General features: G+C 41.2%; 1 protein-coding gene across 1 annotated transcript in view; it reads right to left on the reverse strand.

Moving 5' to 3' along the window:
• Positions 1-9873: 9873 nt before the first annotated feature.
• LOC126334826 (uncharacterized) overlaps positions 9874-18113 on the reverse strand; it is a 59246-nt gene continuing 51006 nt past the window's right edge. The window contains exon 4 of the mRNA XM_049997486.1: positions 9874-10504. Coding sequence (XP_049853443.1) covers positions 10112-10504 — 393 coding nt within the window. The 3' untranslated portion in view covers positions 9874-10111. The remainder of the gene's footprint in view (positions 10505-18113) is intronic.

Consider the following 18113-nt stretch of genomic DNA (forward strand, 5'->3'; position numbering starts at 1 on the left):
AGTTTGGAAAAGGTAACTGCGCTTGTAGAGTTTGATGGCCCCGTGAATCTAAGTGTAAATGTAATTGTAACTGAACAAGTTACTTTAACTGGAGACTAATTCAAAAAATTATAAAGAGATTGAAAATTTTTTATCTTCAGTATTTTTAATTATTATTGTCCTGGTGAAAGACGTACAGAAATGTGTAAAGCTCCATCTCTGACAATACTCATTGAAAAAAAAGAAAGAACAGAAATTTATTACTCCTCCTATAAATAATGAAAAATCAAATTCTCTTCCATCTGACTGCGATTATAAAGATATTTTCTAACATCTTCTAACCATTAACACAATAATGCTCCTGGATGCAACAGAAAACTTACCACGTCTTGCCACTGCAACTGCTTGAATAATCTGCATCCAGCAACATGGTAAAATAATTCAAAAGAAATATTGCGATCCATGCAGAGAGCAATGCATGGTGAGAACTACTGATAAGACTACTGCATTTTTTTGTATAGAAAGTGAATGATCAGGATGGGTTTGGTCAACAAGCCTTAAGCGTTGTACAAAAATGATAGATACCAATGAAAACTTTTAATTTACTATATTGACTTTTAATTTACTCTACTGACTATTCACACACTGACAATCTTTACACGGACCTTTCCTTTTCTTCGACAGTTTCATTAGCAACAACTTTAATTGTTCCACAATGTCTATAATCAATAATCACGTATCTGGTCTCAACAAAGATACGAATATTAGTATCAACGCACGCATACTCAAAACTGAGAAAATTCGTAAAGTGCGCAAACAAGCAACAACTACGTGCAGCAAAAAGACAAATTGCAAAAAATCCTCAATTAATACCAAAGTCTCCTCCGGCGCTACTAGCACGGTAACGGCTGGCTGTGACGTCATCTGTCGCGCGGCTTCTCTCCACCGCTGGCTGCATCCGACTACTCTCAACAACTGTTCGCTCGCTACCACTCGCGATAATATTATCTCAAACTCAAAGTTTGTGTTTACACACCATAGCAGACTCAGTGGCCAACTTTCTAAATAAATATGAACGTCCAACTTTCATGAGGAACCTGTTCAAACTAGAATGACTCACCCTGTTAGAAAAACTAACATCTCAGGGATACTTTGTCTTTTTGATAGTGGCATCCAAGCAAGTGTTTTGGCCCAACCATTCTTTGATCCTATTGATAATAAGAATGAGCTAACTTTCATGAAAGTAAGTGGTTTAAGAATAATAGGGGCTACTGGAAAAGTTTGTAGAGCAGCTTTGATACCAAATGGTATACGTAACATGGTAACATAACAGTGGATCATTCTTGTTCACTCATGTCTGGGTTAAGTGACGAAATGTTAATTGGTTCAGACCTTTTAACAAAACATCAAGGAAAGATTCACTTTGATTAGAGCCTCTTACTGTTGACTTTGTCAGATTCTGGAATGATTATAGTGCCTTTCATTGGAAATTATGTGGGCAGTAGTAATGAAGCATGGAACTGCCTAGAAGAGAAACGAGGAATAAGGAATAAATGCAAGAAGATACTGAATTCGGGAATAATGTGCAAAATGCTAATGTGGAAGAGAACTACATCCTGGAAGAGACAGAGGCTAAGGTACAGTTAATAGATCAGATTTCTGATAATCAAAGGGAACTATTATTTTAATAAATCAGCAACAGCATCAAACATGATACAACAGGTTCTGCTCCTTGTTGACTAATGTTTAATCAAGAAACTCACAACATTCTTTCAGACATGGTTGATTTTCCAGTCATGTTTCAGAGCTCAGTAGATGAAAAGATAGCACAGGCTAGGGCAAACATACGGAAAAGAGCCTTGGACAGAAAAAAATGGCATGACTTGAAAATCTGCTCCCACTGTTTTAACACAGTTAAACTAGTGTTTATTAAAACAAAAGAAAGATCTAAGAAAATTTCAGCGGAAACAAAGAAGTTTATTCATGTTTACCAAAGACTACTCAGGATAATAGGTAAGCCTCATGCAAAACACATACCGATTGTTTTATCCGAAAATTAAGAGAGAACAAGGTCTACAAAATTTACATCAGGAGCCTTTCAAAATTGGCAGTAATCAGATTCTTTAGGGAGTCTACCACACTTTGGCAGATACATAGTTTGGTGTACTGTGTGATCCCAAGTGGATGAAACTTTATTTTCCTATCAAGTTTCGGTCTTTTCTTCTGTTCTGTCTATAGCAAGTAAGGAGTATATTCCTTCATGTTGTACATATGCTATTAATTTGTAAAATCTTACTAGTAAGTAAGAATGATTCCCAAAAATTACTATTCCGAATGCTAAATCACAAGAAATATGGGAGTATAGTTTTCGGTAGTAAATTATAAATGTTAAAATAACAGTGGGTTTCTTATGAGCACCAATGGTAGAAAAATAATGGCAAATAAAGTAAAAAATAATAAATGCGATCCACATAAGGATTAGTAACAACAGAAAACAGATACTTCGCTTTAAGAGAAATAATTGAAGCTGAAAGTTCCTAAAAACTGAAAGAATAAGTTCTGTATAAATTAATAATTTTCATGTTGGAAGTAAGGTTGTCCAATGGTAAGAGAGGGTAATAATGTTGTACCAATAGAAGCAAGATAAGTGTTGTAATATTGATTAAAGGAGACTTGTGAAAGTAGTGCCAGTATTATAAAAAAAGTTCGTGATTCAAGTTTAATAATGAAGTAACTAGTAAAACTGGACTAGAGTAACGTCACGATTTTATGAAGAGGTGTATTGCCGATAATCATTTTGAAAGATTAATAATAGTTTTCGAAATAATTTAAATTATAAAGAAAAATTCTTTCTGATTACTTCTCAATTAATTACTTAAATTATAGATGGAATATATAGTATAGAATTTGTTTTGCCCTACATTAAATAAAAGTTGTGTACTGAAGCTTATGCTATGTTATCTGTTTCTCATGTATATGGAGGCTTCAAGAACGGCAGCCTACGAGCTGTATGGGGAAGGAAGTGAGAAGGACACCAACCATAGAGACTCCTCCTCTTCCCCTTTTTGTAATAGAATGTCTGTAAGACACCAACTACAGTGATTTCCCACCCCGTAACTAAAATGTTACAGTGAAAGTCGTTCTTAAGGACACGCAACACAGTGCCTACAGTTGTGATTAAATGCGTGAGTACTGAAAAGCTACAAAAGGGCGAAATGTTTTTGTGCGTTTCTCTTTCAGGTAAAGACTCCAAATTCTAAGTCCCAAAATTAATTTGGTTATAATCGAAAATTTTATTTCACATTTCTATGTCATTTTATGTACATGATTTGTAAAAATCCACTATATAATTTTGTGAGCGTAGTGTCAAGGAAAATGTAGCTAAAATCATTTAAACCAATTTCATTTAAAACAGATCAGCTATAGTAACACAACTGGTTCAAAATATTTAATTCCGGGCGGTTAATAGCAGATGTTCCATTTCACGGTCCACTGTACCCCTGTATAAATACAGCCGGAGAGGCGGTGGTAGGGCACACTTTGCACCGAGCTATCAGGCTGTCCGTGTCAATGAAACACCCGCGTGCGGTCCGTCTCGGATGAGACTTGAATACGTTTTCTGTAAAAGTAGGAAGTGAGATCGTGAGCACAATACGCCATCCCGATTCGCTTAGATTACGTGGAAGGAACTGTTTGTGTACTGTCCGTAATGTTGACGAATCCGCGTGGCAGGTGCCGAAATTATTTTGCACCTCTAAGGCGGGCAATTAGCTTTTGGTAATTAGAACTCAGGGCGATAGACCATTTTTGTTGGAACTTGCCGTAGAGGGCAGCTCTGAGGTGTTAATACTGATGTTTCTGATAGGGGTGCTACTTGTAATATTTTGTGCTTGTGTACTTTTCCAGATTATATCAATTAGTTAAATTTCAGAACTTTTATTTAGAGTCATAGTTCCTGATACCGCTGAGTAAATAGCAAGTAGGAACATTTTCTTTCAGTGAGCACAAAGGTTAATGTGGACTTGCAGATTGGAAATTATGGTCAATATTTTCTTCATCGCTTTCTGGCTGACTGCAAAAATATTTTCCAGTCTCTTGTAGATGGGGAAGGTAGCGGGAAAGCACTCAAATACAATTTAACAGTCTGTTAATAACGACATAACGAAGTATCGACCAATAGGATATCATCATTACTACCTGCTATCATTTGCAGCCTCACATACGCACATAAGGTTGACCAAAAGGTGAATCAAGAGAAAATGGAGTTCATGCAGTTAGAAAGAAGACGAGAGAAACAAGAATTCCTTGAGATAGGTGGCATGAGGTTCAAGAGGGTTCATTGCTTCAAATACTTGGGATTAGCAGCAACAACAGCATAGAAATGGACCTCATCGAAAGAATAGCAATGTATGTATTCCTTCAGCGAGACAGCTGAAAATCAATGTCATAGAATAGCACAAGATATACCAAGCAGCCAAGTACGGGTCAGAAATCAGCAGTATGACTAAATGAGAAAAGGGAAACTACCAATATCTGAAAGAAGAGTAATGAGGAAGGTTTGAGGACCGATCTCAGATAAAGGAGAATGGAGAGGGAGGAAGAACAAGGAAATCTACCTCTCAAAGCAACAGACAACAATCCTACGGGAGCTGAAGACCGAAAGAAGCTAGTGAGCGGGCCTTGTAGCCTGTATGCCGAATAAAGACAGGCGAAGAAACTACTTTAGGGAAAATCAACCACCATTGAGACGGGTGTTACGAATTATCAAGGAAATCCCCCAGTTGGGAAACGGGGCCAAAATTAGTTGGTTAGTGTCGAATTGCAATTTATAATTTCTTTATTGATTACTTCAGCCATTAAAAGTCATTTCTTTATCGCTTGACCAGGAACAGAGCCAAACAGCTAGTAGGCATGAGTGCCTTTTCAAAACAATTTACTTTACAGTTAACGGCCGAGCCATTTTACTTAAAAACGACTTTGATAAAACATTTGATAGCAAATCAAAATTTTCGAAGTAATGAATTTAAAAAAATTACTTTACCGTTAATAGCGAAGCCATTTTACTTAATACAGACTTTGATAAAGCATTTAATAACAATTAAAATTTACCAACTAATGAAACAAAAAAACACCAATTTTGGATACAATTTCTTTACCGAACATGTAGGGAGCCAACTTATTTTAAAATTTGGCATAACAAGATATTAAATTACAAGCGCTCGCTAACAGGGAGGCAGAAGCAGCATTTTCAAAGGATGCCAAGTAGATTAAAACAATCAAAGTAAAGATACAGACATTCACGTTTTACAATAACTAACAATTTGAAAGCCACGTAATTTTAAAAACCCACCAATGAAAGGCAAACCTAACCTTTATAAACAGTGGCCAAAAAAGAAAGAATCAATAAAATACAACCATTTAACATTTTACAATAACTAACAACTTTAATACCATGACCTGCCACCAGAATGTCCTAGGATAGAAATAATTAACCGACCGGGTGTAAGGGCGGCCACAATTGTCTGTTGCAGGATGCTCAGGCTAGAAGCGGACTAACAGACCCACAACGCCTCACATTCAGCAATCACATCGACCCACGCGAGGCGAGGGGAGAAGGAGGAGGAATCAAATCAGGAACCATAATCCCTGCACAAAAATACACTTCCTCCCAGGCAGTACTAATAATTTTTAAATGGCTCTGAGAACTATGGGACTTAACATTTGAGGTCATCAGTCCCCTAGAACTTAGAACTACTTAAACCTAAATAACCTACAGACATCACACACATCCTTGCCCGAGGCAGGATTCGAACCTGCGACCGTAGTAGTCGCGCTGTTCCGGACTGAAGCGCCTAGAACCGCTCCGCTACCGCGGCTGGCAGTACTAATAAGAAGCCAAAAGATCACTGTCTGTAATTACACCGGCGACAGGAACAGGAAATCCGAACGCAGGAGGCCACAAGGCAGAAAGGACGCTGGTTGCACAAATCAAAATTCTTCAATTAACATCTAAACCTTTAACCAACTTAACTTGCAGTTTATCAGAGACACAGCAGGAGAACTCCGATGCAAAGGTTCCTCACACCCGACCACACACGTCGCCAGCCTATCCAACTGGGCACAGTCACGCAGCCCCGCGCTCTGTCACCGGAGCCCTCGTCTTCTCTGCACCCATGGCGGCGAAATACCACTCCACAGGTTAGGCGAGTTACTAGTCCATCATTCCCGCCTCCAGACGGAAAATTTAAAGACATCCGTTGCCGCTCGCACCAAATCGTGACTCGGAACCACAGGCGTGGCCCCCGGGTGCTCACAGCAAGAGCCACTCGTCTCGCACCGCCAGGATAGACCTCGCGGCTTCCCGGAACAACAGCCAACTTTCCAGCGCCACGCCATGCCACGCCGCCGTCTCGTCGTACGACACTCTCTAATTACCGATTTTAAAAACCGACCGACCGACTGGTCACCGCTAGGCAACCAAACGGTCATCCCGCCGAAGATCTTATTCCCTTATACAAGGCTAACAGGAAGCAACAACTCGAAGATCGATAATACCAGACACGCCTCCAGAGGGGAATCTCAACAGAAAATATAAATATGAAAGAATCAATTAACGATGGAATGGAAAGACTCAGAACAATCTTTACAGCGCGATATAAGTTGAGAGCCGACACAAGGCTCAACCATATATCCTGTAGGACGACCAAGGCAGCACTGGATGAACGACCTGTCAGGGGATCTGGTAGCCCTGAACACTGAAGACACCTAGAAGAATCGAGCAAAAAATAGAAACTAATGAAGGCGGTTTGTGGAAGCAGCTCATGGTGTGCAAGGCCTGTGAATGCTGTATGTAAGTACTTAACAACGCTGGATGTGAAATTCAAGGAGTCCCATTATTTTATGACACGAAAGGATGTGTCTTTTCTTCAGTCAGAGTATTAGAAGGTGGGAGCCTCTGATATCTTCTCGTACCTTAAAAAGCTTTGCCGAAAACATTGGTCTTCGAGGTACCAGTTTGTTAATACCCTTCGTTATCTTTATGTCAATGTGCTTATGGCTCTGTAAAAAATAATGTTGATATCTAGGAAAAGGGAAGAAAGTGAAAGGGGTCAGGCTGTAGGCAGCCTCGCACTTCGTTCTGATTAAGCGTCTTCATTGGGTCTGTAACATGGCAGGTACGTTTCATTCTTGAGAGTGTAAAGTATGCAAACGACTTGATTCTCAAGGGACATGAGTGATGATTACTGAGATCACCCATTCCTAATTTTCATATAGCTTGCTGTACTGATTTCTGTGTAGTTAGAGGAAAGAACAACAGAGTGGTGCTAAGGGATGCTTTTAGAATAGAGCGCAGAAAAAGCCAAATGAGCCCCAGGGAACCAGCCACCCCATATCATTATAGAGACAATGGCCGCAGACCGTTTCGCCTCGTTCAGTTGGGTCGCCGGTGGCTTCCGTATTAGAGGGAATTAACATTTCTCCGAACTGGTAGCGCCTGAGCTGACGTGATCAGCCCGTCGTCTGCAGCACATCCCTGAGGCCTCGATATGTTCTGTAAAGCATCTCCAAACTGCCAGTAGCTACCGGTATTATGGCTCGGGGCGTCCGGACGTCAGGCTGTGAAAAGTGTGACACGCTGAGTGCCTTGGCAAGATAAGATCGCCTCGTAACGCGGGAAGAGCGTAATTCCACTATTGGGACCCACCTTGTAGCTCGCCGCTGGCACTATTAAAAACACTGTCTGCGAGGAGTATGGGCGAGAAAGTGAGGATAAGATACAATTCGTCGACGTTTGGACACAAAGGGAACGTTGACTTACCATTCATCAGAAATTGCAACTACCTGAGAATGATGAGACTGTTTTGCATTGCAAGTGCGCCATTTTCAGACGAGAGCTCCCAGTGGCAGAGTTTTTGGCGATATAAGGAGGGCAGAAGCAGTAGGGCAAAAGATTTTACTCAGCGAAACGCGAAGGATATGGTGCCCTCTTCAGAGACGTTTGGAATGCGGTCTTCTTCGGATTCACTTGCTGTGGACAGTAGCTGATAAAACGCGTTACTCAGCAGTCCGTCACCTGCTGCAGCATCATCACACCTCGGCTCAGATTAACTTGTGGTAGTTACGCAGCAAAGTGGCGAGTGAGTAATAGTCACGATATTATCTTACTCAATACTCATCGGTCACGCCTTGTACTTGACCTCTTGGCCATGACTTTGTTTTCTAGGATGCTTATCCATCTCGCTTACCTAATCAACGCCATCATATAAGCAGAACGACTCTGCGTTTAGATTCGAAGTATGTTGCCCGAGTAATCTCAATTCCTTTGTGAGCTACATCGCTCATCCTAATAGTTTAACATGATTATTTCCGTGAACTCACGTTCCACACTCATTTCTTTCAAGAGAGTAGAATTGTTTACTTGTTTTTGTCCATCGGTAATTTACATTCGATTAACTTGTCAATAAATCATAATGCTTCACAATTCCTGTTTCATTCCAGTAGCCATCTGTCCCAAATCTACTTCCATATTCATTAATGTAATACAAGACCTACAGTTACAGTTCAGGGCCAACCTTCCACGCCGTTTCCTTGTGCATGCATCATTACCATACATTTGAATCGTAGTGGGGAGGGAATACTCGATGCATATCATAGGCTTATTTTGTAAGAGTTTAGCCTTAACTCCTAGTGGCGTCTTGCAAAAGGAGCAAGCTGTTGTTTTGAAAAATCAATTGGAGTTGTTTGAATTAATTTTTCAGATAGTGTTCTCGAATGTACTAATTCAGCGTCTTCATTGATGCAGTTGGAAAATGTGTATCTTGAAAGGCGTGTACTCTTCTTCAGAATGCAGCTGAAAATTTATCTTGCTATTGAAACAATTTTGAGGACGCAATGTCATCAGCTACATCCTTGGCAATGAAATCCGAAATTTCACCACAATTTGAAAATAAAAGAATTCGAAGAGTGAAAAAAAAATTTTAATGAATTGTGTCAGGACCAGCTGCTAGCGGATGGAAATATATATTTCAAAATCACTGTCTTAATGGTAGTTTGGACAATATTGTAGACCAGTTAAAAAGCAGATTTGAGCGTATCGATAATGTTACTCACTCTTTACCTGAGGTGTAATGTTCGCCCACCAGAAAATAAAAATCGCGCTCTCTACAATGAAATGCATAATCTGTAAGTAACTACGTAGATTTAATTACAGCAGGAAGAAGTAGAAATTCAATTCAGTGTGTTGTATAATTCCACGTAACATAAAGACAGTGATTATCTGTTCACCATTTTCAATGTATTAAACAAAATTATCGGTAAACGTTAAAAAATAAAATGCATTGTAGTGACTGACACTCGGTTTACATAAGCATAGGCGTATACTTGTATCTGCTATTTGGTGTACTTGTGCTTCTAGAACCTCACTTTGCTCACATGTATCTCTAATGAAACTAGACCATGCAGCGTGCCTTCTGTGATGCGAAAGTAACTATCACAGTTCCTTCAAAGATTTTAGTTGTAATGGGATCCACAACCAACACAAATTTTCTGAATGATAAAAATGTATTCCAGTGGCAGCTACTGGCTGTATTAAAGTATTCTTTTCTTTTGAATTCACTACTACTGCGCAGTTTATGCTGTTTGCCTGTTTCGAGTGGTTGTATAGTATGGACCACAAAATGCACATACTTACATTACAAGCCAAAGTATTCATAAATTCATAAAATGGTAAAACATAGAGGACTGGTCAGAATTTGCAATGGTAGACGTGACATCAAGTTGATCATCTGTGACACAGCATACCATTTACAAGAGTGTACTCGAGTACATACATGAGTTATGCTGTACTACCACTTGAGGTTGGCTACGTATCCAAAACTGTACAATAGTGGTGAGTAGGAAATAAAAGGATGTTTTAATCCAGCTAAATACAACCAGCGATACAGATTTTTGTCGTTTAGAAAAAAAATTCATTCAGTGATAAGGTGAACAGAGCAAGTTACACATGGAGTTGAAATTTATTTCATTCTGCATGCATTGCAGACGTTGTAGTGCTGTGGCAAGATTTGGCGCATAAAGTATTGAAGTCATCAAGCAATTCTAGTGCTGCATCACACTATATAGCCAGTGTGATTCACAGGAGCCCCTTACTCTCGAAGTGGCGTATGATGTACTGCATATATGGTCGGGAGTATTCGTTGTCATACACGCCATACAATGTGTCTGGCTGAAAATTGAAGTCCTGTAGAGCTCGCGTGAATTTGTCTCCGACGCGCTCCGAGGAGACCACGAAACCACAGAAGGTGGAAGTGTAGAGGGTGAAATGCTTCAGGTCCTCCATGTCCCTGAACAGTTCGTCCAGTGGGTAGGCGTCCGCCGCAGCTGCCATCCCCAGCGCGCGCAGCGACGCCTGCAGCTGTGAGTGGTAGGTCTCCAGTAGCGAAGGCAGGCGCTCGTGCACATCCAGGCCGGTGTTTGCGAACAGGAAGTATGCCAGGTCTCGGGCAGGGCTGGACACGTGTGTCATCTGTGGATGTAGAAAGGCAGCAGAGCAAAATGAATTCCGTTTAATACTGAAGTGATAGATTAACATGCGCCACCTGATACTAGAACTGTATACCTGACAAAAGGTTGACACCAGGCTCACCCAGACCGAATATTAGACACTTCTTTAAAAGTGCACACGGGTCTCTTTGGGTGGATTTACATAGTGTAGAACTGAAACCAGTCAGTCACATAACTCTCCTCTGATGACATCAGTCATGGCAGTGTAGTGGTGTGCATGTGTTATTTTGTTGGATAGTGAAGATGAAAAGATGTGAAGATGTGTCAGAATGGTAGACAGGAGCTTCTGTTTGTTGATGTGGCCGTGATTGACTCAGATTACCCAATTTGCTGCTATATCAATGCAGGAAATCCGATTTGTCTCCAAGGAATATTATACCACTTCTGGAGATGTCAAATGGCGCAAGGACAATGGTCGTAAAAAGATGCTTACCATCAGGGATCAGAGGCGGTTGTAAAGTCTTTTCATTGACAATCGGTTTCAAACCTGACAGGAATCGCTGTGTGAATGAATGCAGATCCATCCTAACCAGTTTCGGAACGATTATGCAGTGGATATTTGAGGTCACTTACTTTACAAAAAGCCATTCCTCAAACTACCACATGAAGCTGCTGCACGTCATCCAAACAATACAGAAACTGGACAGTAGTCGGCTGCATAAGCTAAATGTAGGCCGACGAGTCGCGATTTTGTCCCTTTATTCAAATGGTACCAGGCTCCTAGTGAACTAATAGCCCAATAAAGGTTTCAAGGTGGATTGTGTGGAAGGCGATATTCAGGCTGGAGGTGGTTCTGTGATGTTTTGAGAGTGGTTTACATACAAAGACTTGGATTCGCCCGTTCAGGATATAAATAACGTGAATAAGGATATTTATTTAACACTCTCAGTGGTGAAGTGTTGCTCTTACAGCTTCATAATGAGTTTGCTATGCACACCCCTGACCTAGATTAGAACAGCAGTGTTCACTGGGCTAAAACCTCATTTTCCTGGCTCGATGAAGTCTACCTCACCCTAACACTTCTGGACTGGCTCACTAACTCACCCAATCTTAGTCCCGTTAATGTTTCTGGGATTACTTCGAGCAGTGGGTGAAATGTAGCAATCAACATCCTATTTTGCAGGTACGTGGGACTAAGTCATCAGTCAGCAGATTCAGCTGGATACAGTACACTTGAAGAATCCCATGGACTCTCTTCCTGCCGAACTGTGGCCATTAAAGGGATAAAGGCAGTGTTACACAGTATTAGCATCAGGTCTCCTCGGGGTGAATAATCTGATGTCTGGTGTGCTTACTTCTTTCACAACAAGTGGTATACCAAATCACACATTTCATAAAAAAAATATCTTGCGGATGCTAGAAGCTCTATTTGACATTTTTATTCAATGTTTCGAAATTTAATTTGAGTTTTTAAAACTCTGTCCCCTGCCTACAAAAATTTACGATGGACGAGAGTCTCCACGTACAAATGCAGTAAATAGTTTTCAAGGAATACACAGCTCTGTGCAACAAAAATCTACTTGCGATACTTAATGAGTTATAGAAAGAAACTTCCTCAAACAGAACCTAGTATTTAAACAGCTTCTGCTATCCGAAAATCCTTGCTTCTCAAGTTAGCTCCAGTGAAGAAGTATTTTTGGTGCAGGCAATGGCACAAGAATGGGGTGTTGTTTGAAAAGGCAGAGTGGTCATTGTCTGAAATATTCCATTTGAGTAAAGAGCAGAGAAATGGCTTGTTGGAAGTCTTGGGACTCTACCCAGAAATACTAACGATAGGCTAGGGGTCACCAACAAAGTCCAATATAAGGTATTGCTGAGAGATAAGGTACCAGGGTACCAGTTCGGCAGTCACCATACCAGTTATCAACACTGTAGATGAGAGAATTAAGAAAAATTATCGATCAGTTTTTAGCTGAGTGTGTAATTCCACCAATGGTCTCGCCCTACGCATTATCGATATTTTTGGTTCCTAAACCCAGTGGGGAAGGATCCTAGCTGGCTGTGGTTTATTGTGCGCTGAATCAAAAGGTGATTCAGGAATCTGTATCTTTGCCTGACCTTCATAACTGATAAATTGTTTTTCAGATACCCAATACTTCACCGTTCTTGACCTGAATCAGGCCTACTACCATATGTGTCTCCCAGAGGAGTCGATGCCTCTTCCTGCATTTTACATTGGATTAGAAGCTCTTTGAACGCAGCTGAGTTCCATTTGGGTTGACTACCAGAGCAGTCATATTTTCACGCTTTCTAGATTGTGTGCTGGGTGACTAAAATTTTGGGGTGTTACAATCATTTGGACAACTTGATTATTTGCAGCAAAACTTTCAGTGATCACCTGGACAATACAGGACAAGTCCATCACACACTGTCGGAAGCCAGGCTGAGTGTGAAACCTGCTAAGTTCAAACTGGCCCAAAAAGATATGTCATTCCTTGGTCATCCTGTGTACAGTAAGGGTGTACCACACAGATACCTCCTATTCAGGTGTTGTGGTCATCCTTCTCGAAGAGGAGGAGGGAAAGAGCAAGCCTGTCAGTTATCCCTGCACCCTCATTATCCATTGGGAAGATCAAATAATCTGTGTTATCTGGATTGGAATAATTCAAGTTTTATCTTAAAGTTAACCTATTCCACCTAGAGACCTACATCCAGACCTTAACATCTGTTCTAGTTAGCACACGGAAGACGCTGAGGATAGATCGGTGGGCTGTACACATATCTGCCTTACGTTTTAATGTTCATCAAATAAGGGATACAAATAACGGAGTGGCTGACGCTCATAGATAACTGTTTCAACATGACTCTTAGACGGCAGATATCCTGCAAGACGAGGAACAAATGGCTTGTGTGCGGACAGTCCTCAGGGAGATTTTGGGGCTGCTCAGAGGTTTGGCAAAAAAAAGGTGATAATGAACCTGGGTTACTGAAATTAAAGCAACGGCTTAAAGGAGTGGAAGAGGTGCCTGGGTATTCACTTAACAAAGGATTGCTTTGCCTCTGTAACCGCTATGACAGGGAGGATCAGATATGTTTATCCCAGGGGCTGAAACCTCTGGTGTTTAAGTACTTTTATCATTCCATGTGTTCAGAGCACCTGAGAGTATGTAAGACCATTACGAGGATTAAAGAGCACCACAGTTGGTCTACTCTTGTGTTAAATGGCGATGTTCATAAATTACTGCGCCAGTGTGCGGACTGTTTGGTAGTGAAACCAAGGTGAGGAAGCTTAGCTCTCATAGGGGAGAGAAAACGTTAGAGAAGATGTTCATCTATTAGTTAGGTCCCCTAATCTGTACGGTAGTGAAACCCAGGTGGGGAAGCTTAGCTCTCATAGGTGAGAGCAAACGTTAGACAATGTGTTCATCTATTAGCTAGGTCCCCTAACCTGTACGGTAGTGAAACCCAGGTGGGGAACTTTAGCTCTCATAAGGGAGAGAAAACGTTAGACAATGTGTTCATCTATTAGTTACGTCCCCTAACCTGTACGGTAGTGAAACCCAGGTGGGGAAGTTTATCTCTCATAGGAGACAGAAAACGTTAGACAAGGTGTTCATCTATTAGCTAGGTCCCCTAACCTGTACTAAACAGGGTAATCGGTATGTGTTGTTGGTGATGGGTGACTTCTTCTGTTTTGTTTGGCTGTTGCTGAGTAGGGCAGGTATTATGAGCATAGCCATTCAGCATTTTAGTCGTATCTTCTCCATCTTTGGGGCTTCAAGATTCTGGTCAATGACTATGCGCTAGTTACTGTGTGAATTTAAGAGGTTTTGTGTTACCAGCTCTAGTTTACATGTAACCACCACCACCTATTACTGGCACCACTATTCACGGAAAGTGTGAACTGCAGTCTTAATTTTGCCTTAATCGTCTACCACAAGAAGTTGCAGAAGAAGTGGGATGAATATGTTGGATGACTTAATTTTACCTTTTATATGACCATGTATGAGACTAATAGGACCATTCCCTCCAAACTTATGTTTGCATTCCCTGTTAACTTGTCACTTTCCAGCCTCTGGTCAGTTAATGATCTTCATCCTGTAGATAACAATATTAAGGCCATTAAGAAGAACCGAAACTCTATGAGAAATAACATCAGGCTTGCACATCAGAGAGTGGCTGCCTTGCGTAACAAGGACTGTCATCACTATGGCTGGGATCAGGTTCTGCTTGAACTTTTGGGAGCAAACCAAGGAAGAATGGGGATGGGGACGAAGGGGGTGGGGCAGAAGGTCACTTTTAATATGTTTCCACGGCTTGTGGGACTGTATAAGGGGCCAAAGGACCTTTCCAGAGAGCTTTCTGGTCCAAGACCTCTGTACCAGCAAATTAACTGAGGCTCACATCAGCCAGTTGAAGATCACCACTGGGAACCAAAATGCTAAACTCTCGTACCTTTGCCACTCCCGCCCCATAAGGGGGGAGGAGGAGAAGGAGGATGATGCAGTGTGTGCGTGACATCCTTGGCATTCAGTAAGCGATTGTGTCTGTCCTGCGTATGTTCTGCCCCCTTTGCTGGGATACCCAAGTATGCCTGTCCTCAAGGGGAAACGCGAGCAGCGGGAGCCGGCGAAAATGGGGCGTGCTCGGCAAGTAAGAAGGGAAATGACTTGCTGGCAGTTGTGTGGACAGTTGGATTTCTGGGGGTGCTAAGGACGTGCGAGTGCTCTGTCGTGCCAGACATAGCTGCAAGGTGGTTGTCTTGCCTGTGGAGTGTTATTGTCACCATCACACTGGTTGGAATTTGGAATTTGTCAGCTACTCGATCATAGGGGGAAGTGAGCCTGCTCAGGAAACCGTTTGGTACCCATATTGTGGACTGTACGGAGGTGCCTTTTGTAATGGGCAATAATTTTGTTCTTAACTGATGCGTGAGACACTGATCTTGGTCCCTTTTTGATATAGCTGATATCTGTGGTCATTCCTTCGATTTTCTGTTGTGAGCGAAAGTGCTCATTTGTATTTTCCTACCGGACTGTGTTTAGCGGTTTTTCTTGATACGTGTTTGTGATTTGTGGCTAACGTGGATAATGATTTGATTTTCGTTGCCTACTCTCCATGATACTGTGTGGTGTGGCTTCGTTGTTTGTCTACACAAGCTCGCACTTTCTGTCACGTTTTTCTGTAAAATTAAGTGTAAACTACTTTTCCGGTGCTTACTAGCATTTTTTATTTATTGGTGTTTTTATTTAATTGGAACAGTGTTTAACGCCTTCATTGGTTGCCAAACTCGTTACATTTTTCGGAGTTTTGTATTTTCTTAAAACAGTGTTTAATTCTGCTTATTTGTGCGTGTGCAGGTCATATTAGCCATTATTTAATGCCTTATTTATCGACTTCAGGAGCAAACAAAGAAAGGAACCTCGCTGTAAGCTGAGGTTGGTCTTACGGCATTCATAAAATCATTTTGTAATGTGAGTTACTCTTAAATCTCTGGAAAAGTTGTTTATTTTGAGAAGACTACTGGCCAGCTGATATAGTAAATCCCCATTGCCTGTTATTAGCTGTTTTTCGAACTACCTGCCTGTTTCTAATTATCTGGTGATTTGTTTGTTTTCTGTTCCCGCCCACCAGGATCAGATGACTCCTTCTGTGTATCTGTTCGGCTACTGCTGTTTGTTTGTATGTCTGTAGCTCTTGAGATTAAGCGTTCACCTTGCTTTGGCGTTCTATATTTCAGTTCTGTATGGTACACACAACAGAAACGTTAAATTTACAGTTAATTTTCCTTATGATTTAATGCAACTGATTTCTTCTAAATCTCTCTCAAGTAAGTCTAAACATTGCCTAGAGGCAGCCTTTAGTATAAGTTCAGTACAGTGTTTGGGTCGGTCATTGTGCCTTAAAGTTAACTGTATTTAAAGACCTGATAACATGACTGCCCATGGAGATATGTTCATATGTAAGATTACGATTCCTCAGAATAGTTACTAATGAATTTCTTTTATTTTAACCAAATTTCGTGTAAATACTAAAGCACCTTCACCAATCATTTACACAGAGGTGACAAAAGTCATGGGCCACCCCCTAATATAGTGTCGAACCTTCTTTTGTCAGACGTAGTACAGCAACTCGACGTGGTATGCATTCAAAAAGTCGTTGGAAGTCCATAATTGCGGAGAAGTTGGCGCTGCAGGGTTTTGTGAACGAAGTTTGACCTCTCGACTATGTCCCATAAACGTTCTTTTGGTTCATATCGAGCGATCTGGTTGGTGAAATCATTCGCTCGAACTGTGCAGAATGTGCTTCAAACCAACCGTGAACAATTGTAGCCTGGTGACAAGGCTCATTGCCATCGATAAAAATTCTATCGTTGTTTGTGAACGCGAAGGAATTAATGACTGCAAATGTTCTCCAAGTAGCCAAACATAACCATTTTCTGTCAATGGTCGGTGTAAACACAGCCCACATCATTATGGAGTCACCAGCAGCTTGCAGAATGTCTTGTTGACAACTTCGGCCCATGGATTCGTGAGGTCTGCGCAACACTCGAACCTTACCATCAGCTCTTACCAACTGAAATCGTAACTCATGTGACCAGGTCACCATTCTATTGAAACCGATATGATCACTAACCCAAGGCGCTGCAGGGCAAGTCGTGCCTTTAACAAAGATACTCACGTTGACCGTCTGCTGCTATAGCATATTAACACCAGATTTCACTGCACTGTCCTAACGGATACGTTCGTCGTACGTCTCACTTGATTTCTATAATTATTTCAAGCAGTGTTGCTTGTCTGTTAGCACCGACAACACTAAGTAAACACCGCTGTTCTCGGTCGTTAAGTGAAGGCCGTCGGCCACTGTGTTGTCCATGGTGAGAGGTAATGCCTGAAATTTGATATACTCGGCACCCTCCTGACACTACAGATCTCGGAATATTGAATTCACTAACGATTTTCGAAATGGAATGCCCCAGCCGTCTAGCGCCAACTACCACTGCGTGTAAAAGTCTCTTAAGTACCGCCTTGAGACCATAATCACGTCGGAAGCCTTTTCACACAAATCACCTGAGTTCAAATAATAGCTCCGCCCAAGCACTGCTCTTTTATATCATGTGTATGCGATACTACCGCCATCTGTATATGTTCGTATCGATATCCCATGACTTGCTACCTCATTGTGAAGCTTGTGGCGTGGTCGATGGCTATTAATGCAGGTATCCTGTTTCTGAAGTGCTATTCGTTGTAGAGAAATTCTGTTCACTTAAGACTCGTCAATGTTGTTGTTAACTGCTTTTAATGCCCGAGGCATCATGTTCCTTGACGTATATAGTATATAAAATTTAAGTATTTTGAATTATTGCGGGTTTCGTCATGCTAGACATTCATCATTGGGCCTTAAGCCGATTGTGCAGTTGCTAAGTGTAGTCATTGGTTTCATCAATTGACATTCTTGATCTTTAATTGTTTGTTTGTACTCTAGCTGCAACTGCTTGGTACTTTAAATTTTGTTGCCGTGGCAATTGTTATTGGGCTTTAAGCCATTTGTGCGGTTGCTAAGTGCAATTATTTGCTTGATCAGTTGATGCTCTTGATCTGTATTTGTCTGTTAACGAGCAACGCCGTGTG

The sequence above is a fragment of the Schistocerca gregaria genome, chromosome 2 (genome assembly GCF_023897955.1).
Source record: "Schistocerca gregaria isolate iqSchGreg1 chromosome 2, iqSchGreg1.2, whole genome shotgun sequence".
NCBI lineage: Eukaryota > Metazoa > Arthropoda > Insecta > Orthoptera > Acrididae > Schistocerca > Schistocerca gregaria.